This window comes from Pezoporus flaviventris, unplaced genomic scaffold (genome assembly GCF_033815535.1).
Source record: "Pezoporus flaviventris isolate CSIRO_AGI_PZ_B2104156 unplaced genomic scaffold, CSIRO_AGI_Pfla_v1 ptg000007l, whole genome shotgun sequence".
NCBI classification, from domain to species: Eukaryota; Metazoa; Chordata; class Aves; order Psittaciformes; family Psittacidae; genus Pezoporus; species Pezoporus flaviventris.
In genome coordinates this window covers 85,012,914-85,038,454 of record NW_026892555.1, presented here as the reverse complement: position 1 = coordinate 85,038,454, position 25,541 = coordinate 85,012,914, and the positions used below count along the sequence as shown (strand labels likewise).

At 38.5% G+C, this 25,541-nt stretch overlaps 1 protein-coding gene across 1 annotated transcript in view; it reads right to left on the bottom strand.

Moving 5' to 3' along the window:
• The window catches only part of GMDS (GDP-mannose 4,6-dehydratase), a 423,256-nt gene that overhangs the window by 260,213 nt on the left and 137,502 nt on the right, over window positions 1–25,541 (bottom strand). Inside the window, exons 5-6 of the mRNA XM_061449337.1 lie at window positions 1,981–2,173; window positions 1,020–1,124 (exon numbers count right to left, since the gene is read on the bottom strand). Coding sequence (XP_061305321.1) covers window positions 1,020–1,124; window positions 1,981–2,173 — 298 coding nt within the window. The remainder of the gene's footprint in view (window positions 1–1,019; window positions 1,125–1,980; window positions 2,174–25,541) is intronic.

Sequence of the window (25,541 nt, the reverse complement as noted above, 5' to 3'; positions counted from 1 at the left end):
CTATGAAGTTTCGCAGCTATGACTCCCAAAGACTGAAATCAATATTTAAATCCTTCTGACACTCACTCCTTTCTCTTTTTTTTTTCTCAGCAGAATTGCAATTATGGTCAATTTTATATTTGTCTGTATGATTAAAACTATTATATTTTTTTGCCAGACTATAATTTATATAATTGCATTCCTGTAAAACTTGAAGTTATTTCTCATTTAGAAATAGACCACAATGCCAGTTTTCTGTGTTAAAGTTTAATTTTAGAGTGTTATCTAAAGTCACAGTACTTTAAGGGCAGAGGAAAACTGTCATTTTACAAAAGACTTTTAATCAACCATGGACTCTTACTCAAACTAAATAACAGTATTAATTGTTCTTGAAGTACTGCAAGAGGAAAAGGGATGATTAAGTGGAATTTAAGCTGCATTGCTATTAAGGATTTAACAGCCATTTTAAAGCCATGTGTTAAAAGCCATCTTGTCACAAGTTAGGGGCTACAATTCACAATTTTTTCAAAGTATACCAGGCTGTACTAATTAGCCTTATGAATTTAGAGGGTCTATTATTCCTGCCTCTTAATGTGACATTTACGCACAAATAAAAATCTTGAGTACAAGTCACACGTGAAATTGCGTCTGTTATGCAGTTGCCCTCCTAAGTGTTCAGAAAACCTGCCTTTTAAGGTGTCATTTTTACATTTTAGCCATAACTGATGATCAATATAGACAGAAAACTCAGGGATGTTATATTGTTGCAGTCTCTTGAGAGCAACAATACACAAAATGAGATACACAAGCCTCCCTCCATCATCAGAGGGTTACAAAATGATGCTTGAAAGGGAAAGGTGCTGTTCTGCAGGCTCTGAGACTGCCAGAAGGGCTATATTAAACACTGTGAGCAGGCTACAAATCATGACACCCTCCCTACAGAATTTTGGCAAGTTTAAATGAAACCTGTGGATGCATTGTTTCATTTTTCCGGTCAGATGCATACAAAGTTGGGAACAGTTTCACATGGATTTTCTAACCTCTCCTGGGGCTTTCATGATTGAAGAGGATGCCATTCACAGCAAACAGATTGTAGGCCTCTCTGAAGTTCACCACAATCCAGTAGGCATAGAGTTTTGCTGCTCCTACAAAAATAATTTTGAAGTGTTACATATATCCACTGTGCTTGTACACAGCTCAGACAGGCATACACATCTCTCCCACACACAAGTCCACATTTCAACAGCAGAGTGCATTAGGATTTGATTCAGTCCCTAACTGCATCACATTTCATATAGAAAAAAATATCTGTCCCAATAAGCAGCATCTGAATGGGAAAATACTCCTATTCTCTGCAGCCCCTGAACTGGCCAGGAAGCACTAGGGCATTTTCTCACTGTTTTCTTCTGCACACTCAAGCACTTTTTCTTTTACAATATAATTAACACAGCCAGAGCGTGTGAAATACGCCACAGTGGTGACCTTTGCTAATAAAAAACAAAAAAAAAAAAATTGCTTTGGAGGAATAAAAACAAAAATCTGGTGCCTTAACACTCAAATTGATTTGAAACTTTATCACCAAAGTCCTCCATGCACATTGCTTTAATAAGTGTTTCAAATTTCATGCGAGTTCATGAAGGAAGACGTGAGCTCCTGGGAGTTTCTCATTTAGGCAACAAAAAATATGAAACCTTATCACTTCAGGGGTATCTCACAACCCTTTGTGAAGGAAGAGCTGCCCTTCCCCCTGTCTCTACAACAGCTCCCTACCTCTGCACTGAATGAACACGGTCTTGTGAAGTGAGATGCTAATTTCCAACCCACAGGCAATGGCAGCAAATACTTTTTATATAGTAATTCATAAAGGCATGCCTCTTGACATGTCTAGTCACTTTAGCTCTATCGCCAGTCTAATCTCACACCCAAATGACTTCAGCTCTGAGACATGAACAGGGAGAGTAGACAGACAGACACTACACACACACTGTCAGTGATCCTCACCGTAAGGCGATCTTGGGTAAAAAGGGGTGGTCTCCTTTTGCGGGATTTCTTGCACTTTTCCAAAAAGTTCACTGGTGGAGGCTTGGTAGAACTTCACAGAGTTGATAAGGCCACAGGTCTTAATGGCATCTAGGAGCCGTAAAGTGCCAACCCCATCAACATCAGCAGTATATTCTGCTAGGTCGAAAGAAATCTTGGGGAGAGAAAGAAATAAGGAACCACCAACTTTACTAGGGAACCAGAACATGCTGTGATCATGTACAACCAACCAAAGTAATACATCACTTGTAACAGACTATCTAGACACTTTAGTACAGAGTAGATGCTCAGTTTACAAAAGTACCCTCAAAGGATTTCTAAGAATAAACAAGAATTCCATAAATAGCAGAACCAAAAGGCTGGTGTTCCCTGATCTCTCTCTCAGGATTATTTTCCCATGTGAAGTAAGGGGTAAGCCTTCTCACAGTGGAAGCATTATCAGGCACTGTCTCACCTCCGCAGCTGCCAATTTTCACAATATTCACTTGGGCTTAATATCTTTGCCACACTTGAATTTGGTTAAAATTGTCAAAAATACGTTAAAAAAATTGACAGCACAATAGCACAAACCTGTTAAAAAAACACACACAAACTTGAACAAGGTCCAAAGTTTTGGAATTTAAACACACATCAAAATGGAAAGAAGACTAGAAGTATCTGCTGTCAAATGACATACCACCTAAGGTGTGCAAGAGCTTTAGCACAGAGGTTAGAGGGATGATGAAGTGGGACAGCAAAGGGTGGAGATATCCAAAAGAAACCCGATATCTTCTGCAGCTGACATATGATAATAAACAGTATGAACTCATGCACGCTGCTGGGCCAAAACTCTTCTTTCTCTCCTTGCTCCAGTAGTTCTCAGTTATTTTTATAATGAGCTTGATTGTGGCAAAGGCCACAAGAGAATGATTGTGTTTAAGTTTTTGGAGTGTTTCAAAAATATATTAGTTCTATTCCTGACAGTTAAAGAAGAAAACAAAAAATTAGAAAAGGAAGCTGAAAGTAAGATATGCGTTGCGTCCATCCTAATTTGTAGGCAGGAGTGAAAAATGCTCGGAAGGGAGCTCACTCTCCCTGTTTGATGGGTACAGGTTGGCTGTTTGGATGTGCTGGCAATGCTCTTGGACTCTAAAGGATTTTCTCCCACCAGCGCCCATCCCAGAGACATTTTCCTTCTTCCTTCTACATCCTCTCTCTAATCCAGAGATTCTGCTTATGCCAGCTCTTGGAAAAAAGTTCCCTGTTTATATTGCCAACGTTATAAACAAGTAACGGAATGGACCTTTAAGGCAATCTCCATTGCCACAACCCAAGCAAGAATTAACCTACCTATGTCCCCTCTGGCTTATGACTGACTTTCACGAATGAGCCCTAGAGTGAAGGCAACATTACAGTTTGTTAATATGATCTAGGCTAAAGGTTAGAGAGACACTACCAAAGACAGAGAGTACAAATCCATGATCCCCCCTTCATTAGTCTTCAGAATAGGGTAACTACTATTACAATAGAGAGTAAATGACCATAGCTGGACAAGCTGAGTTAGTGCTGTGAAAAATAACCTGTCACTTACCAGCTATTTTTTCAGGCTCCCTGCAGATTCAGATATATAGTTCTGTATTAATTTCTCCTGTTAAGCCACTTCCATATTCAGCAATCACTACAGATTTAAGGCTTATTTACACAGCAGATGACATAAAAATAATAAGATTAATTTGAATTTGCACTTTTTTTAATTTAATACAGGTATGAAATAATCTAAATTGTGTTACTGAGCGCCAAAATCAAAAAGGTTCTCACACAGTTTTGATCTGAAACAGCAAAATGGTATGGCTGAAAACAAACTTCATTTTTTTGCTTTTTACTAAAACTCAAAAAAAAAAAAAAATCTGACATTTTGTTTGGTTAACCTGGTATGACCCAGCTGAAACTGAGAACTTATCTATCGAGAAATGCTGAGTATTTCTTGTTTTAATCAGTTGGACATAAAGATGACAGCCACTTAAGGTCTTTCAGCTTGTCCTGGGTTCAGCAGTAGCAGTCATTTTTCTCCTTCTTAGTAGCTGGTGCAGTGCTGTGGTTTTGACTTTCAGCCTGGGAACAGCGCTGATAACACCGATGTTTTTAGTTGCTGCTAAGTAATGTTTACTCTGACCAAGGACTTTGTGAGCCTCATGCTCTGCCAGGGAGGAGGGGAAGCTGGGAGGAAGCAGAGACAGGACACCAGACCCAAACTGACCAAAGAGGTATTCCATACCACAGCACGTCATGCCCAGGAGGTAGAACTGGGGGCAGTTACCCAAGAGGGTTAGATCACTGCTCGGTCAGGCTGGGCAGTGGCTGGCGGGTGGTGAGCGGCTGTATTCTCTTCCCTTGTTATTTCTCTTATCATTATTATTATTGGTGGTAGCAGCAGTGGTTTGTGTTATACCTTAGTTACTGGGCTGTTCTTATCACAACACCTGGGAGTTGCATTGTTACAATTCTCCTCCCCATTCCTCCAGGAGTGGCGCGGGGGGAAGAAAGGAGGGGAGTGAGATTGAGACTGCGTGGTTCTGATTTAGGGCTGGGCTTAAACCACGACACAGCTTCACTGTCAAAGTCTTGCAAAAACATCTTAACAGGTGATACAAGTCAATAATGCACTAATGAACAGAAATCATATATTTACCATATAGCTAACACCTTCACATATTCACAGTAACAACCCAGCTCTCTAACTAAAGGCAAAACACTAATTGTAGCAGAACCAGGAATTTACCTATATTAAGGTACTCTTTCCAACAAACAATCTGCTAAAAACATCAACCCAAAATGCAATTATTGCTTACATATTCTACTACAAAGTATATGACACATATAACTAAGGTGGTCTTAAATCAGAGATCCCAGATTACAAGATCTCTTAATCAGAGTGAGCAATGAGCCTGCAGTAGCAGCCCTGAGAACTGCTCTCCTTGGCTGATGCAGAGGCCAGTTTCACAAGAGATGCTTTCCCCTTTTGCCTTATGAATGACCTCAGTCTTCACCTAGAAAAATCACTCTCTGGGGTCTGAGGTAATTGTGCCTCTGCACTGGCTGGGTCTGCGCGTCCCTGAGAAAAAAAAACACCAGCTTTGTGCCTGTTTGGTGGTTTTGTGAAGTGGGCTGTTGATCACGAGGGACAGGGCTCAGATCACTAAACTAATTTCATTTTGGAGTGCAGGTTAGACTAGAATGGCATTCATAAAAATAAAAAATGGTTTTATCCACTGAAACCTCCAACACCAAAAACGCTGGACTGTTAAGACACTCTCTGTGCAGTGGGGCAGTAACATGGCAAATACAGATTAGTGCACACTGGATTTTAATTTGATTCTAATTCAAACTTAACAATATAAAAGAGTTTTATAAAATACTAGATTAAGTAGTTACAAATGAAGCAGGGAAGGAAAAGGTGCTGAGTTATCCATTACCACAGTTTTTGCCTCTCCTAAACATCATTTTGTACAGGACCAGCAGAAAGATGGAGGTAAAAAAATAATAATGTAGGGACCTCATTAAGAGGGATGTGCAAAAGAGAACTGACATGTATGCACAACACACACACAAAAGGCCATGGTCTGAGCTATAGAAACCAAATACAGAATCATATTCTTTAGATGTCACTCATAGAAATAATCTTTGCTGGAGCACTGATCTCAATGGGACTGCCTGAGAGAGAGTAAAATAGAATCATAGAATAGTTAGGGTTGGAAAGGACCTTAAGATCCTTTAGTTCCAACCCCTCTGCCGTGGGCAGGGACACCTCACACTAAACCATGCCACCCAAGGCTCTGTCCAACCCGGTCTTGAGCACCACCAGGGATGGAGCCTTCACAGCTTCCCTGGGCAACCCATTCCAGTGCCTCACCATCCTCACAGTAAAGAACTTCCTCCTTATATCCAATCTAAACTTCCCCTGTTTAAGTTTTAACCTTACCCCTTGTCCTATCACTACAGTTCCTAATGAAGAGTCCCTCCTCAGCATCCTTATAAGCCCCCTTCAGATACTGGAAGGCTGCTATGAGGTCTCCAGGCAGCCTTCTCTTCTCCAGGCTGAACAGCCCCAACTTCCTCAGCCTATCTTCATTTGGGAGGTGCTCCAGTCCCCTGATCATCCTCAGATCTTCATGGTAATTATTGTAAAGGCAGGTGTATGAAGGATAAAACCAAGTCACTTTCTGGAAGAGTAAACATTTATTCAGTAGATTAAAAAAAAAAAAAAAAAAAAGAGAAAGAAAAGCAGGTAATACCTGCAGATGAGAGTTTTCAAACAGCCTAATTTGTGGCATCTTAAGTGACTGAATTAGGAAGATAGTCTTCCTGTACAGTGGTGAGTCAGAGCAGAAAGCCTAACAGCTTTTGCTCATGCTTTGGAGAAACCATATATACACTAGTTTTTTAATTTAGCTACCTGAGATAGATGCTTCATTTTAACCTCAGAATCCAAAACTATCAGTTACTGTCAACTGCATAAAGCAAGCCATGCAACTAACAACTATTTTTGAAGACACCACGGGGAGTTTTTGTAATGACTGGAGTAGGGAAAAGAAGCTTCTTTGTCTGGCAGAAACTTTAAGCCTGAAAGTTTCCTCAAAGAATATTGAGGGCACAGATCCACTGCTTCTTTGCCCTCTTTGGACAGACTTTGTGACAAAGGGAAAGCATGACATACCAAACAGAAACTGTCTACTTGGAACACATTAGCCTGTGTGACCTTGGCCCTCCCTTCCCATGTACAATGGAGACACTCTGCTTTTGCGGTTATCATTATCATTATTCTTTATAATCACCAGATTCAATCTCTACAAGAGATTTCAATTTAATAGAGCAATGTTTTAAATATGATGTTTCCCAACTGATCATTCAAACCCAAGCTTAGCAAGGTCTTTAACAAGATTTAAAAGCTTACTGAAAACTGTCTAAATGAAAACATATGGGTCTTACCCTCCACAAGAACACATTCCTATCATGTCTGTGAGTACTATATACAAGACTGCAGACTTAATAATACTTGCATCTGACCAACAAGTTGTCAACAGTGGTGATATTCTGAAAATTATCAATTTAGCACACACACAGGTTTGGCTTTGTGAGATACTTCCATCTCTGTTTTGCCATTTGGAACAATCCAACAGATGGGCTGCAATCATATTAACTGCTAGCTTTCAACCAAAAATAGTGTGTGCTAGCAGAATATGCTTCAGCGCTCTAACTAAGGAATATAAATAACAATTTGAAGGTTCATCTATTTCTTACAGCCTTCTCAGTTTCAGAAGATGGGATTTCTGGAAAGCTGGTGTTACAAGAGGGAAGCTTATATGAAGCTCATAATAAGCATCTTTGCTCTCTTGAAAAAAAATCATAGAAAAACAGCCTAGAGTAGATTCTTTTGATTTATCAGAGTAGAAGATATATCAGGTCTCTTTAAGCATTAAGAAAGGTTTACACTGAGAAGCAAATCACAAAGCAGAAAAACTGCTCAGAAATGTTTCAAGTCTCACAAGTTTCCAGCGGTTACTTTTTTGTATTCTTTAAGATCAGTTCTGTTTGCTTTGAATATTCAGTGTGCCTTCCACTGCCAATAAAAACCACTGGGATCACTTATATCATCTCAGTAAACAAACTGCTCAACCCGTAGGAACAGGCATGTAAAGCATAACATTCCAAGTTGCTAAATCCAATAAAGACTATGGGCCAAGCATTCCTATCAAGTCCTAACACACTGGAAATAAATTTTTAAAAAAATAAAATCCTACAAATTTTAGGAAATCTTAAGAATTTTTGGGGAGCTGGGCACTGTCAAGGGGATGGGGAAGAATCAATATATCTACAAAAATGTCAGGTAACCTACTAGGAGTATAATGACATTTTTCTTTGCCCCAACCCCTTAACTCATAATGAATGCTTAACTCATTGTTCTCTCACCCAATAAAAGTAGTTAAAAGATACCAAAATCCCCCAAACAACTACATATTTTTTATTATATAGAAAAATAATCAATTCGATAGCTCTGAACTGCTTATTATTAAGCAACACCATTTGTACGTTAAAGACCTATTCGACTTCTTAGCTAGATAGAAAATGACTGAAAAATAATGACTGAAATTCTGGATAAAAGAAATGTGTGTTTCGTAGATTTATCCTCTTTCCTATTTCTTTCCCTGTTCTCACATTAATAAAGCAGAAAAAAATAAAGTGATCTGTATAAAATTAGAGCAATTTGAGAACATGATTATAAACAGAGAATTAGAAAGGAAAAAGTTCCACAAGTGGAAGCAGAAGTCAACAATTTTCCTAAAATTCATATTAGCCCAAGCTACTCACAATATAGCTGCAGCACAAGAGGTTGGATAACTTGCATTTTGAAGTCATTCATGATGCAGAAGAATAAGCTGTGCAGCTGATAAAAGATGTGCTTCTCTGCCAGTTCTTACACTGAGGTCCCAGTGGGTGAGTTCCACTGCAGCTCTATTGTACTATGAACCACAGACTGAGTGACTGGAGAGGTTTCTTGACATAGAAAAGTTTGTTTTTGACATCAGTGAGCTAGTACTTCACTTTCACCTCTAAGCGTAAAAACACAAACTAAAGTGCAAAAATAAGCTATTTGCTGTTTAGGGATCTTAAACGACTCTTCATGGTCTTCATGTTCAAGCAGTCTGTCATAAACCACAACAAACTGCTGTAATCCCCTGTTGTCTGAGGGACCAGCTCAGTCTTCTACAAGTAAGCCCAAAGTAGTTTTTGTTACACACAAGAAAGAGGAGCTTGAATGTAAACCTGTGCATTGCCCGAAACACACATCTTTGCACCTTCAAAATGAGCACAAATGAGGGGGGAAGCACAGTTGAGTTCATTCATGGCTCCCCACCATCCATTTCTCCATGTACACTGAGATCTGGAAAATGCCTGTCATGAAAAAAGGGGTGATATGAAGCAGAAGCATCACAACAGAAGTGTACTTTTCAGTCTGAAAAAATTACTTGGGATAAAAACAGCAGCAAAAACACACCACCTTCCACTACATCCCCAAGCATCAGGCCCAGCAGAATCCAAAAGCAGCTACTATCTTTCAGCTCCACAACCACCAAAAAATTAATGAACAGCTAAGTTATACTGCTATTACCCACACAAGATAAAACCAGAGCGCGGCTAGACTGAAGCAGCTTGAAGTCCCCAGCTATCTTGCAGCTGAACTTTCCTGCTGGAGAATCTTCCTTAAGCACCAGCAACTTTCTTTGTGCAGCTGAAATAGGATTAGGAAAAAGGACCCCCTGATATACGCCACAGTATGTATTCATATGGCTGCCTCTCGTGGTTTGGTTTGGGTGAGTTTTTCTTACAACTGTCCTCCTGATTAATTTCAAGTTCTTGATGAAAATGGTCCGAAATACTCTTTGAAGAAAAATAGCTTGGCATTATTAAAAGAGGATTCTTTTTCCCCTCATTTTGGGAAAAATACTATTTTTTATTGGGGGGGTGGCAACTAAAAAAAAGAAAAAAATCACTAAAAAAAAGAAAAATCAACCCAAAACAGAGTACAAGCATGAAGAAATACTCCTTGAGTTTTGTATTTATAAAACCAGTAGGGGTTGATAGCTGGATTCATTATTTGGTGTCTTTAAAAAGTGACTCCTCCGTGGCAAACTGCAGGTGCTGTTGTAAATCCAGCTTTCGAGGTCATCATGTTCACCTTTGCCTCTAAAGCATCCCACTCGTATATGCCTGACCAGTTAAGAGGTATAGAAAAGCCACCAGATGCCTTATATTTTCGAAATGTCAATGCCACAATTCTTAAATTGAAATATCCATGCTCCATTTTAATAAAGCAAAGTCTTGTACATCCTGTACAGTTGCCTTGGCTATTGACTATTGACTGAAAGGTGTGGGTTTGGAACAGATCTCCAAATAAAAGCAATTTGTAAACTGTTTATTCTTCTGTTTATTAATCAGCTAACTTAGTGGATTAAGAGAATTTAAAAGAGTTAATTTAAAGAGAGTTGCCCAGAGACAGGCCTGAAGGAAATGGACACAAGTTGAAACATGAAAAATTACTATTAGATATTAGGAGAAAATAGTTCTCAACATGGGTAGTCTAACACTGAAACAGGTTGTGCAGAAAGGCTGTGGCATCTCCACCTCGGAGGTACTCAAAACTCAATCAATCAGACACAGCCCTGGGTCACCTGCTGCAAGTTGCCTCCACTTTATGGAAAGAGGTGGTCCAGATAGCATTCAGAAATTGCTCCTAAACCAAATTATTGCACAATTGTAAGACAACAGGGGATTACAGCAGTGTTTTTTGATGCTCAGACATGTAGCATCATCCGATGAGTAGAAAGTGGTTGTACAATGTGCACGGTTTTGTAGGACCGATTTTGTAGGAAATCAGCGATTTTTCTCTACTGAGGGAGCGAAGAATTGTTCACAGCAACTTTTCAGAGGCACACAGTCCAACTTGCTATTCATCATATCTCCTCCATGGAAGAGCACCAGATAGAGGAATGTTCAGATCTGATAGTAAAAAAATACCAAAGTGGAGGAGGAGAAGGAGGGGGGATATCACAGAACATGAGATTCAGTATGGCCATAAACCTTTGTCACAAAAATGTAACCTCCCCATTAGTTTTGCTTATCTTCTTATCCATTTGTTATTAATTTGATGGAACTGGGGAGTTGTCAGGGTTATGTGATGTGAGGGATTTATCTTGCAGAACAATCTCCAACCCACTGTTCAAAGTCTTTAGTTTCAAATTACAGAGATTAGAAAAGAAGCTTTACAAAAAGAACTGTTGATTCTTTATTCCTTTTCTTCATGATATTGTTCAGAGGTAGTTTGACAATATACATATTTACCCAAGCTTTTAAGCATAAGGCACATGCAGCAAAGTCAGCATGGGTTTTGATGCTTTAGATTTTGTAGCTTCAATGGCTAGTGACACTGTGATACCCTAAAAGCTTTCTTAAATGCTGAAGTCCAGCTGTGTCAGAAGCTTTAAATGCTATTTAGTGGAAAGACAAAAAAGGGCAACTCACAGAGCCACTAGAGAACATTCAAAGGGAGATGTAAAAAGATAGCCAATTCATTTCGCTTTATATGCACCAGGGGAATAGAGAGCTATGAATAAAATGCATGCAGGGAATGCAGTCACTTTGAAAGAAACAGCATCATTTTTACTCACTTTCACATATGTAGAAATTAATTTAAAACATACAGGTTATTTAAAATTCTAGCATGACAACTAGTTTATAGTATTATTTTTTTAACTTCTGATGCCTTTTAAAAAACTTTTATCTTTGCTTCCTTGATGCTTTCAGAACATGTAGAAAGATGCTCTGCACAGAAGTGATAAAAACATCATCACAAGAAACAAGAAAGAAAAAAAACCCTCACAAAACCCAACAAACCTTCACCGCCTGTTTGCTTTATGATTTTGATGGACTTTCAATGGATGGCAAGATAGATACTGAACTAAAGCAATAATCTACTATGGCACAGCTTTGTTGACAGTAATCTCTCTTCTCTTTGCCTTCCTAGCCAAAAAGATTGCAAAATATGACTTAACGCAGTGGACTCTCCCAAATGTTGATACAGCTCCCATGTTGCCTAGAAGCTAGCATTACCTGAATGTTTTGCAAATGACTACCTTTCTTGACTGTCATGTAGGTCGTACTCATGCACAATGTAAAGTCTCCCCCTGTTTATGGGCCATGCCAGAAGCCTTGCTTTTCCAACCAGAGAGAAATTATATGTTTTCAGCATTTATTATTTATCACTTAAGAAGATTATTTCCCAGACTGCAACTTCTCATGCCAAATGCATTGTTTTAGAAAGCTTAGAAGCAATTCAAATAACTGTTTCTCAGGTAGCCCTGAAGGACAAGAAATGCCCCTCCCTCCATGAGGAAATAAAATAATATTTCACATAATGTTTTTTTTTTTGACAGATTTGAATATGGACTAGGGTCTTTTTTTACTTAAGGGCATTTAAACTGGAAACAAAATATACTGAAGAAATGCAGAACCTTTGTAGAATAATTTCTCATTTTTTTCAAATTCAAGTAAGTAAAAATTTAAAACTTGGTATAAAATTAAAATCTTTTTAACCAATTTTTTTTGTTGTTGTTACTTTTCCCTCCTGCCCACACATTATCTACTGAACATTGTCTGACCAGTTCTCCAAGTCATATATGTCATTGTTTTGGGTTAGTTTTCTGGGATATATCCACCTAGTAACTGATGTAGCACAGCTCATGATAAAAAGATGAGAGAAACCACTGACTGCTGGCAGTCCTATAACTCATTTAATTCATTCTGACCAAGCTGCACACACTCTGAATGAAACATCTATTAGAGATATGACACACACTTCATAAAAATCCACTTCCTACAATGTTTAACAAAAGCTTTCACCTCTTACTCTATGGAAATCTGTAAATTTTAGCTTTCTAAAATTAAAAGCATTTTCTCCTCCTCCTAACAAGAATTGCTATCTCCTTCCCTACAGTTAACCAGGGGTTGAAAGAGCTTCCCTACTTCACAAAGACATTGCAAGAAAAAAAATTAACTAGATGAATGTGCATGTATTCCTTATTAATGGGACCATAAACCCTATTAGCTGGATTGCCTGTAAATATGCCTGACTCGGCCATTCAGTTTGAAAGCTAAGGGTGCAGACACAGTCAAGTCGCTGCAAGAAAACAAATTACTATTTCTCTGTGGAGCCAAGGTAACTTTATCTGGACATGCTTTTAAACCACAGCAAATGCAAGGCAGAGCAACCTGTCTTAGCTGTCTCTTACTGTCAGCTACTCTAGAACGAAATCACTTAATTCATCACAGCCTAAGAGTGGACAGGTACCGCAGCTCTGATCGCACTTTGCAGCTTGTTACATTGTGGTACTTTGGTTGTAGCTGAGCTTTCAAAACAGGTAGGACTTCATGGAGACAAAGGAGAACCTGAAGTTTTGACAAAATAAATAAGTATGTGCATAAACACGGGAAAAAAAAAAAAATCATGTCTTCTGTCTTGGGCACAAGTATCTAGGAAACGTGATCTGCCCTGAGGTTCCCGGGGTGGAGGAGGATGGGGGGTTTCAGAGCTCAAAATACAACACCTGAATCCATGTGGCAAAGGAGATGCGTATACCATGTCAGCAAGCAAGCAATATCTGCCCCCGCTTGTGCACTCAGTCTATCCTTCAAATAGTAAAGTAACAGATATACCACTGTTAAAGCATCACAAAGCCACATCTTCTAAACAAATTTCAGACCTGTTCCTGTTCTGCTCACTCTCCTCAGTAAATCCGTATCTTCCTTGTTCACCATGGGGACTAATCACTTAAAATTCTACCTAATGTTACACCTCCATAGACTTAATTCTACTTTCTGGTTTGCCATAAAGCAACCGAAAACTACACCAACTCCTCTATAGCTAGAATGATTTCAGCATGACCCAGACTTCTATATAATTAACTTCTGAGGCTTTTGTTCATTTTTATTGCAAGTGTGTTAAGAATTAAATTGGGATGGCTAATTGCATGGGGCAAATCTGGATGGATATGTATGTACTGACAAAAGACATGCTCCCACAGTTGCCACATTCCCAGTCCCTGCTCCAGTACTCCAGCAGGAATGACTGGGAAAATGAATAAACATGCAACAGCATGTCAAGAAATAAGTCACCTGGGTTTGGGTTTTTGGGGTTGGTTTTTTGTTTTTTGTTTTTTTCAGCTTTCTTTTTTGAACAGGGCAAATAATTGCCTTTTCTTCCAATGAAGGTTATTTGTGCCATTTTACTTAAAAATCTTACTCAAAGAAAGGAGAGCAATTCCAAAACCAATCCTTTTCTTTTTCTCCACAAACCCAGCAGCATTCTTTTCCTTCTACATGTTCTTGAGAGCAGCTGACATTCAAAAATGTTCTTTAAGTAAATACAATAGTCTGAGGTTTGCACTTCCCCCGAAAGAAAACCACTGAATCGTTTAAATTTATTAAAATTATAACCAACAAACCAAAAGAACCCACCACACCTTGAAATGCTAAAGCTGGTGAATCCTAGTAGATGAGCATTATACCCTCACCTGTAGTGCATGTACAGACACTTCATATGATTAATTTTAAAATCAGGGTATTAATAGCATCCACAAATACAGTAGCTGATGATGGCTTTGCTGGAAATGATGCAATAAACCTGTAGAAACAGCTTTCAGTAAACTCACTGTAGTAATATTCCATTTCAGGCAAGATGGGGATAGCAATAATTACACACCTCAAAGTGGACTGTGATAATTCATCCTATGTAGGAAGCTATAGGAACAAAATACACTTTTATCACTGCTAGCACTCAGATTTTAATGTAGTTATAATACTTAAGAAACCATGTGCCTTATATCTTCTCTAGTTGAATCCTTTCAGGGAGAACACTGCTCTTTCCTATGTGACAGTGAGCACTTTGAACCTAAAGGCGATCCCAGCATAAAACATTCTATTTAATCAACTCAGCTGCCTCAGAAGGATGTGGGTGGCTAGGTAGAAAAAAACATGTGTCTTGACAGGTATATGGGGGTAAGGGGGAAAAGGCCAAGGGGCAGAAAGCTGAAAGGGATGAGATCCTCTGGCTAAACTTTATTATTTTTCCCTTTTTTGAACAAGAAGGATGTTACTCTCTGAAAATAAATCAGTCTGTTAGATCTTCTGCTGGCATCACCTTCACCTTTACTTTATTCTTATATTTATTATTGACTATTAAAGCCTCTCCACTACAATTCTTAGAAAGTAATGAATAAGCATTAATTTTAAAAGGCAGCCTTGGCACTCATAAGATATGTTGATCGTAAATCAAAGCAGAACACTACAATTGATTTGGGTAATCTACAACAGTAACCTCAGCACTGTTTTTCACCTATCTCTTGGGTTCTGACAGAGACAAAAGGACTAGGAATAATGGCTGCTTTTCACTTAAACATTAAGGCAAATCATTGAGGAAGTGGAGACCTGGTATTGCATAAAATCAACAAGTTTGGGAGTTTCTACTCTCGCCCCTGCTATATTACTTTAGTCCATCTGATTGTGCCCTAAGACAGCACTGAACTTTTTGTCTCTTCTAGTGTTAGAAGTTACAAGAAACCATATTGACACTTAAAAGGCAGTGCTCCTCTAGTGTAGTCCTCTATACTTGAGTGGGGCATTCAATATGCCAGTAAACCTCGCGCTCAAAGCAGCTTTGAGTTAAGACTTAACTGGCACATAAAAAACTCCATCAGCTTTCAAAGTGAATTTTACAGCATCAGAATGAGGCATGGTGGAAAAGCAATGTGGAAAACAAGCCTAAGCTGCCAATACATAGTGAACAAGATTAGTGGGAACATGAAATTTCACAAATAAGGTGAAGTCCTTAAAATTGTGTACGGCTGCATTTTAGTTTGAAAAGAATGCATAGCTCAGGCAGATTCCATGTCTCTATTGTATGCAAATATTTATTTCAATTAGCACTTTTCAATCATGGCTTTTCTTTTCTGAATGACTCACAGATAGTCAAGAAATGGCAGGATCATAAAACACATGCCAACAGGATGCATTTATCTTACAGAGAGATAAATGTGGAAGGAAACATGTAAATCTATCTTGGGATTTTTCTAACCTGTCTTTCCATTCAAATATGTTTTCTCTACATGCCTGAAAGCATCTATAACATAGCACACTCAGTTTTCATATCCTTCCAAGCAAGAAGTATTCACAAAAATTTAATTGAAACTAAGGAAATTGTGTTTCCAGAGCTTGTTAGGCAGGCAGTGAAGTGAGGAGAAACCAAGTTCAGCCTACAAGTTTTATCACACCGTATTAAGCCAAAGAAGAGGTCATAATACTGAGCTGCCCGCAAACGCACATAAGAAAAGGGGGAATCCTTAGAACTTCTGTGAGCCACTGAGAGAGCCCTGCTGCACAGGTCATTATGAGTGGTGATTGTCCATGAGGGGGATGTGCTGAATAGCTGTGAAGTACGGCTGGATGAAAAAATACCGCAAGCTAAGATCCGCTGACATAAGCTAGGAATGCTATGTCTCGTGGCTGCAGTAGGAGTTTAGCTAATTTCCAGAATGCTGACCCCAAGCTGCTGTGGGGCTCTGAGCATCCTTACCTGGGATACAGGAAGTTCTGTCAGGGAACCACAAGAACAGGGGGAGAAACATATGGGTTGCTGCCTGTTAGCCAGAGAAGCAAAGGAAACTGCTCAAATATCTTATGGGAGGTGGAACACTAGTTAATTTTTGACCCTGCATCACTAGTATATACCAAACAAGCTGTGCTGGGAAGTCGGAGAAATATAAATAGTCAATGTTGATGAAGAATTCTATAATTGGTAAAAAATTTAAAAGTTCTGGCATGAAATCAAAACGTCAGCAAGTGTTTCGCTTTCCTCTCTTATAGATTTTAACACCTCTCATGTTGTAGGAGTGCTCTCTCCACACACAAACTTAAGCTGATGTTAAGTGCAGTTGCATTTGAAAATACGTATTTTTAATACCAGTTAGGTTCTAGGAAGTAATCCCTTTCTCAGAAACTGAAAGATTTAAATGAAGTCATGTTGCTAAGTGCACTATTCAGCCATATATCATGTTCTCAGGAGTACAAAGAGTACTCAAGGGTGAAGGGTTTTTAGGATAATGTACGATTTCTGCATTAAATACAGAACCGCCATTATATAGTTTTAGCATCTTGCCAACATTATTTTCTTTTTTTTTTTAGCTGGAGAAGAAGGAAGAGGCTGAATGAAACTAGAACAGAACTGTTTGTACCCTGGTGAATATTAGGGAAATGATAAATGATCCCATAGCACACAGACTGATTTATGCAATAAAAAATAAAATACGATGGGGTGGAGCCTTCGTGTGAAAATCTCACCCTTGGACAGCTACAAGGTATGAAATGCACCCAAGTGTCTCAAATCCCTCAGGGTTGCAATTATCTCATGATAACCACACCCTCGAGAACTGTCTCCTTTTGCTCCTCTGTTGGGTGGGAGGAAAAGGGAAGGGAAAGAGGTGTATTTCTGATTATGAAAAAAAGAAGATTGATAGTTTACATTAGCGAACTCTTTAAGATCAAACTGTTAAGAGTTCCTATTTTTTCTAATTAACAGAAGGAATAAAAAAAGTCATGTCTCATGTCAGGAAAAAAACAAGAGACAAAGAAAAGCCATTAAGACAAATACAAGTGAAAAAAAGCCACATATACACATAAATCAAACTTGTCAGTAGCTCTCAGTTAATACAATAATAGGATTAATAAACACAACGAAATGTGATTAAACCTGCAAAGGCCGTTACTCAGAAAATTGAAATAAACTGTGCTAACCTTAAAACTGCAACATCATTTGTCAGTCCCACCTGCATATAACTGCACCTTTTTTGTCTGCTTGTACTGCTAGAAGATATCATTAGAGAGCACTGAAGTTGTAAGCACTATCTATTTGATTGTACAAGTCTGGACTCCTCTTAAGAAACTGAGTGGATAATGATAGGATGTGTTTTATCTGAAAAGGTGAGAGTCAAACCATTTTAAATTACTGAGCTATGCGGATAATCCTCAGTTTCAGGTAAATAGACTTAGCTAACATATAACCCAGTTCAAACCAATTCGTACCTACTTACACATTCAGTGTACAGAAATACAGATGCCGACACATCTTTTCATGCTATAATCTTGTGAAATTTATGTAGAAAACAAAGTACTATACTCGCAAAATATAGCGATGTATCAGCCTAATAGCGTACCTACAGGGGAGTTTAAATCCTGTAGAATGAGGAAATAAACAATGTGTTTTCTTTCTCAGATGAGAGGACGCATACGTACTTGATTCACTTTACTGCACTGATAATATTCACTCTCTGCCAGCAGACAGGAACACAACATCTTATCACGGGAACTTATCATATGTAGGTATGAGATCTAATTAGACTCCACGTCAAAATACATAGCAATCTGATCCTAGGAGTATTGTACATCCCCAGTGCTACCCCAAGACTTTAGTTCTCATCAGCATTTAACAGCAGGTAACTCTTTTGAAACTTCACCTTCCCACAAAATTCTAAAGGGAAAGCCCATTCAATGAATGCATTTGCATGATACACAGTATCTGGAAAAAATAGTATGCTTATAAAATTGTATGTAAAGACATTCCAGCACACAGTGAAGCCAAATATACACTGCATCTCAGAAGTCTGCTACAAATATTTGTTATTTTCTTCAGATCCACTAGAAATGGCAAAACTGAAGTATTTTAAGAACAGATGAGATGCAACAGTTGCTCTAAAATGCACAGTACAAGCAGTTTTATACAGAACAAGCTTTAGTTCAGATTAATTCTTTGTCTCTTTAAAATCTGTAAGTTTATCCTTGAAATCTCTCTCAGCTGAAAATCATGCTGCTTTCTCTGGGAATTCTCACCTAACCTTAAATATATAGAAAAAAATTACAGTTCAAGGCAGTGAAGGAACAAAATGCTTTTAGCTGTCACACTACTTTTCTCATATTTCCCTTTGCTATTTATCAAATCCTTGAACGAAGTCTTTCACTGGAGCTGAACTATGACTCCACAGTGTTATTTCTATTGTTACAAAAGAGGATGACTGCCTTGCCAAGGAGGGCTGGGCTTTTAAAATGAAACAGGTATTTTGAACACAATGAGTCTACATTTCATCCATCATCTGTTCACAGCTCTGTCTAAGAGAGAAAAAAAATGTGATGCGCTCCATGGTAAAGAAAGGTGAACTAAAAGTCTCACAGCCGGCAAGCCTGAGGTACTATTTTCCCTGTAAAGAGTAAGGCCACATACAGAGAAATTGACTGACTGCTTACAAGATTTCTCCCCTCTTCTCACTCTACTGCTTTGGTCTTGAACTTGATAGAAATGTGTTAAGTACAGGAATTTTAACTTTTATGATTTGGTTTCTTTTTTTCTTCAAAACTACCAAAATATTCATACATACAAAATTGGGTTTGGAATTAACTTATGATATTCCAGTATATTTTGACAAAAGTATTTCACTGAACTTATTGAAAATTCCATTTATGTCGTACAGGAACATATTTCAGCTCCCTTTCCTTGCAATCTGAAGTAACGCTTTTATTTCTGGAACAAAAGACTGTAGATACTATCTCTGATAACTAGCTCCAGATCTGTTCAGCATGTTGTCCAGACCACAAGTCCTCTTTAAAAGTTTACATTCATATGTGATATGCTAAAGAATGGTAGATCAACAGGCTCAAGATCCTCTAAAATTTCTATGTGTCTTATTCTTTATGTGTCGGTATCGGCATACTTTTGCTGAAAAATGAATAAATTATGTAAATATAAATAACCTCAGCTTAACCAGTGCTAACTTTAAACCTCAAGTGTGTACACAGATTCAGCAAAGTTGAGAAGTTACCCATGGAGACAGGGTTTCATCCTGGTGGAGCTGCTGGTTGGGTCAGGGACTAAGTTTATGAGCCTTCACCTTTTTAAAGAAGAGGAATGTGATCACCAAAACCATGGTATGTTTACATATGCTATGGTGATATCACATATGATCAAAAAAGCTTTGGGTGGTTCTATACTTCTAAACTACCATTGTAATCTGCCCTCCCAAACCCATTACCATTCCCCATACCCCTCTCCCCCGCCCCATAAGAGAAATTAGTAAATCTGAATCCAAAGCCTGGAGCCATTAGATCATGTTTTGGCAGACCTTGATGTTCACAAAGCTGGTTGGGCACAGAACCAGCACTATGCATTGACGGGATACTGCCAACGACATTTCAGAAACACAGAGCTTCACATAAGAGCTGTGTATAAATAAGTGCGCTATGGAAAACACATACAGCTACGTGAGCAGCAGGAGTACTTTCTGGAATGTGTGTAACCTCACCGTATCAATGCACGCACTGAAAAAAACCTTAATTGCATGCTGATTAAGTAACTCCCCAACACTAGGCTAAGGAGAACCATCAGCTGCTCAAAATTGCAGCATAAACCCCAGAGAGGTCAGAAATAGGACTATAGCAAAGGTCTTAATAACAGGCATGAAAGAGGCAAACTCTACATGACTTTACCAATCCATGCCTCACAAAATGGTCTTTCCTATTGCTTCGTTAAAGTCACAAGCATTAAGAAAAAATAACACTGCATTGTTTCACATTAGTCTGTCTTGGCAGCCTATTGCATTCTGCCTGTAGAAGTGTCTGCTTTCAAATTTTAAGCCCTCATAGCAATTATCCTGTTCTCAGACTAAACCTACAGAACATATTTCAAAAGAAGTCACATCTAAACAGAGGGAATTCAGCAGTGATCAATGTTCAATGGATCTCAGTGGCAATAAACTATTTACTGTCTTAACCTTTTAAGTTTGCACAACTGAAGCACTCAAGAGCGCTGTGATGAATTAGCTGAAGTGTTTGGTTGTGAGTCAAGCAACTGCTGGTTCAAATCATCTGTCCAGCAACAATGCCCGCCAAATAGCCCCTGCAAGCAACAGCTGGGTGCCAAGGTGAGCGTCTTCTCATCCCTTCTGGAGTTCCATTGGCCAGCCGTAGTTTCTGCCAACTTTTACTATGTCCACCATCCCTAATGGAGTCATTTTGGAAAACAAAGCACATCAAAAGCTGGGCATGATCCTAATCATCTTTTAACTACCCGCCTGATTATTACCTTACAGAAGACATAGCATAGCCAGAACATCAAAAAGCATTCAGCGCACTTACTGCTACAGTAGTTGATTTAGATCTGCTACCCTCCTCTTGCAAGATTGCCAAAATAAATTGAAAGGGAAGAAAGAATCACGCCTATTGCATAGCCGTAATCACCAAGGCTTTCTCATCACCACACTTCTGAAATTCAGTAAGGGGAAGTAATCCAGGACACCTAAGGCTTGGCAATGTACTTTTGGAAAACCTGTCTTTAGAGAAGTTAGTTTCTAGAAATTTTGAACAGGATTACTTTGCCTGTATCAAAAATGCACGGGTAGCTCTCTTAAAGTTGCAATTGTAATTCTGGAATTATTAGACTAGGTTTTTAAAACCAAAGAGACCTCTGCAGGCCTTCTGTTTTTCAGTTCCAGAAGAATTTGATTTCTATCACCATTACTTGGAAATAAACCAGGTGATCTCTACCTTGTCTTTTCAGTTGAAATATCTTTAGATGTGTTCTTCTCTTTACGTAGATGTATACATGTGAAATCCATAGACTAAGATCCTACATATACACACCACAGATAGTTCAGGTTTTCTAAATAATCTAAGGAAATACAGAATCAGTTTTATGTTTTGATTTCCCATATAAAATGTGGAGATATTATTTACACTTTTAATTTCATTTCAAAAGGAGATGGTATTTTATCCTTTTTTTTTGTAGGTTTGTTTGTTTGTTTAGATTTTTTTGTTAAACACTGCTTCAGTGTTTATAATTCACACACTGCAGTATGAGGCATGCTAGTGTAAGAAACAGGAAGCAAAACCAGAAACATCCATAACTGCTTAATTTCACACTGAGTAAACCATAAAAAAACATAGCTGATATTATTTAAGTCTGCAGGTTAGAAAACTGAAAGAAGCATCAGCTATTCTGACTGATACATACAGAAATCCAAGGAAAACGTGATTACTAAAGGAGAAGGAACATATTTTTTCTGTTCTAATTACTATCTTAAGTAGCGATGATAGACATATAGCTAATACTACTTACAATTCTCCTTTTCTAGCATAAAAAAACCCTTCATAACACAGGCCATATGATTTCACTCAATGATTCTTTTATCAAGCTGTATAAATAGCTAGTAGTTATTTATATCTCTTAGGCAAGTATCCAATCTTGATTTAAGGATTGCAAGTAATGGAGAATCTTTCACATCCTTTGGTAAGCCGCTCAAATGCTAATTGTCCTCACTTTTAAAAATTTGCACCTCTTCTCTAGTTTGAATTTGTTTAACTTTAGTTTTCAGCACTGGATCTCCACATAATTGCCTGTGAGGTTAAGCACCCTGTAATACCAAACATCTTATTCCCTGTGTGAACAGGATCAAATGGCTCCTTCACATTCACTTTAATGAGGTAATTCTAGTGGTCTCCTAACGTCATTTACTGGGAAGGCTGTTTTCCAGTCCTAAAAATCACTTTTATCTTTCCTCTGAGTTGTTTCCTATTCTCAACGCATTCTGAAAAAGAGAAGACCTGAGGTGTTCTCATATTAATTTATACAAGCAATATTGACTCCTTATTTCTACTAAGTAGTTTCCTGTCAGGCTATAACCCTCACTGTTTTTCTGCCATGTCACTGCTCTGTGCTCAGCACCTACTGCAACCTGTACATTCTTCCACAGTTCTTACTGTCCAGCATACAAACCTTCCACACCCCAACCCCTCCTTTTAGGTGACTAAATGGCTTTCAGAGACAGAAATGCCCAATTCTGCAGAGAATGGAGCCCTCTCAAAGCCACCTTGGACATCCTTACTCAATATTCCCCAAACCAGAGGCACTGGGCATTGCCAAGCCCTGGACAAAGTTAGCCTGTCACCAGCCATACTCACCATCTTGAGCACAGCGCACAACCTTGCTGTGGGCGCTGTACCCACTGGCACTCCCAGGCCAAGTACAGCTGTTATGGAAGAGGTGAGGTTTGCAGTGGGAGGAGAAGGAGAAAAAGTAGCATGAGTCATTGCACCACACTCCGCAGTGTTCCAGGGGGCTGTAGAGGGCCTGTTGTGCTGCAGAAGCAACGCAGACCATACTCCACAGGACAGCTAAGATGCTACTGAGTTTCTCAGGGACCCAGAGCAGATGCTCATCAGCTCTGTAGCACTGATCTCCTGTCTCAAAGGTCTCCGTATCTGTGCTTCTCTCTGTGCCCCACATCAGAGTGCCCCACTGCCTTTTCCTAGACTACACACTGTATCTTACCCCAGGACATTTCCCTTCATCAACCAAGGTGAAATACAGTTAAAGGAAGTATTAAACTAGTTTGGTTAAACCTTTTTGTAGCTTAAGAAGTCAGAAACTGCAATCAATTCTATTTGCGAACTGTAAAGCAGCTCAAAGCAGATAGCAAGTTTCTAAGGAGCAAAACACTAGATTTATGAGTGACCCATTTTGGAAGCACAAAAACATGATTTTGAAGAGAGATAAAAACAGAGGATGTTAGAAGGAAGAAATAGGAAATGTCTCCGTATTATAATTCTGTCTGATTTTCAATAAGCAGTAGTTTTGATGACAGCAGGAAACCATCAGACAGATAGTTAATGATTCCTCAGCACTCACCTTAAAAAAAAAAAAAAAATAGTAAATTTATAAGACTTTTTGGTTGTGGGTATGAGAAGTGGGAAAATATGGTTAAAGAAACTACTAGAGTTGTTTCTCTGGGGTTTCCAAAAGGGAAACCAGCCAAATGGAAGTAGTGTTTTCTTGTGTTTTATAAATTAAATGTTATGTTGGAAAACTTAGTGCCTTTTAGATATGTGTACAAAGCAGATCCATTTAAAAGGCAGTTCCTACACTCTATCTCTGCATTAAAGACAGGGGTTTACACAGTACCTGGAAAATCTGAGGAAATGGGCCTTGAGCTGAGGACCCAAGGCATGTGCGACCCAGCAGCAGTGACTTATACAGTTGTGGACAGGAAGACCGACTTCCCAGTGGTCATGACCCCTCTCATGGCATAGGCCTTAAGCAGAAGTCAAAGGCACATTATTGTAGGCGCTGAAGTTTTCCTTGCTGCTGTACCACACAAAAGCTGTGAGACACAGATAAGCCCTTGTTGTGCCTCCCAAAAACTCAAAGTGGACAGGAATAAGACCCCAGCAAAGACAGCTGCATCACACTAACCTCTCTTTCTGGCTCTGCTGGCACCAACTAATTACCCATTCACAAGCAGATGCACTTTCAAGCTTCTGGAGCTGATTTGCCAGATTAAGCTGCAGTGATGAAGACAGTTTACCTTTGTCAGCATCTTTATTGAATTAGGGACCTCACTTGGAATGATCCAAAATGAAAGGAGGGAAAAAAGACATTTCCTAGATCAAGCAGACAAGATGACCCTCCATCCCAGGCTTGTGTTGCAATTATGCTCCTGCATTTATCTCCTGAGTCCCATCTCAAAACCCTTCATCTACTGACAGAAAGAAGTAGCAGATGAACAGGACAGAACTCCTGAAATTCATTAAATTTGCCACAATGCTTTATACAACCAAAACGTTCAATAAATCTACCCCAAATCCTGTTTAAGCAAGTAAAGTTTTACTACAGTTCAGGTCAATTCTGCTGTGTCTGTTCCAATTTAATTCACAGAGACGAACACAGTGGAAATAGCTTTTTTTTACACCATAAAGGCACTCCATTAGAGAGTTAACAGTAATTTGAAATCAAATTAAAGGTTTTTCCAAGCACAAGACACCTTTTACTTTTACTGACGTGTTCCTCCTTTCATTTGCATTAGTTTTACTGCAACCATGTCTTTGCCAACATCACAAAAAAAACCTTCATTATGACAGTTTAGTGATTTACTACACCACCAATAGACAAAAAAAAAAAAAAAGAAAAAAAAGAAAAAAGGAAAGATAAAGAAAAGGTGTATGGTAGTATCAGGAGATGCACTTATTTTATTTTCTGAATGAATGGGAGGTAAAAGCTCCCCAAAACAGAGACAGCCATGTGGGTTTGTTGGGAAAAGGCAAATAAGTCATAAGAAAACATAAGAAACACTCCTCTGGCTTATTTGGGGACCAAGCATTGTAGGAGTGAAATAAGAAAATTGTTTTCTCCTTGTTGGCTTTATGTCTCTGGCATGAAGGAATCTGGAGAACACAAATGAAGTAAACTCTGGAATGCCTGTACTGTGGCCAAAAAGCATTAAAGTTATTGGTTTATATATATGACTATATATAGAGGGCCTTGATTCTAATTTACTGAGAGCAATAGCACACCACCTTTGGGGTACAAGCTAGGATAAACCCTAGGAAGAATGTACAAAAACATACATATTTATATTTGCATATACATGTGTGCACACCAGCACCCTTCAAATATATTTGCTTGTCATAATCTGACACCTGCACAGGTCAAAGAATTAATCGATGTGAATCTGCTAAAAATTATTTTGAAAGATTTTTAAATAGTACCATCCATTGATTTTTCAAAATCTTTTCCCAGGTTAAATAGGAAAATAAATTTGTTGATAACAATACTGTTTTTAAACCATAATATGCATTGAAAACCATAATATCTACCGAATCCCTTAAACTACATCATCTAATGTAAAACTTTAATAAACTTACAGATTTTGCATAAACTTCTTCAAAAATACAGTTTCAATGAAGGGCAATCAACCTCTAACTATTAGTGTGTTTTCTTCTGAAAGCAATTTTTTTCCACAAATGAACCAAAGGGGGACGTGGAAATCAGTCTTGACACATTAAGTTTCCACAAGTTGTCTCAACATCCAACATCTGCTTTGGGCTTTAAATATAGATAC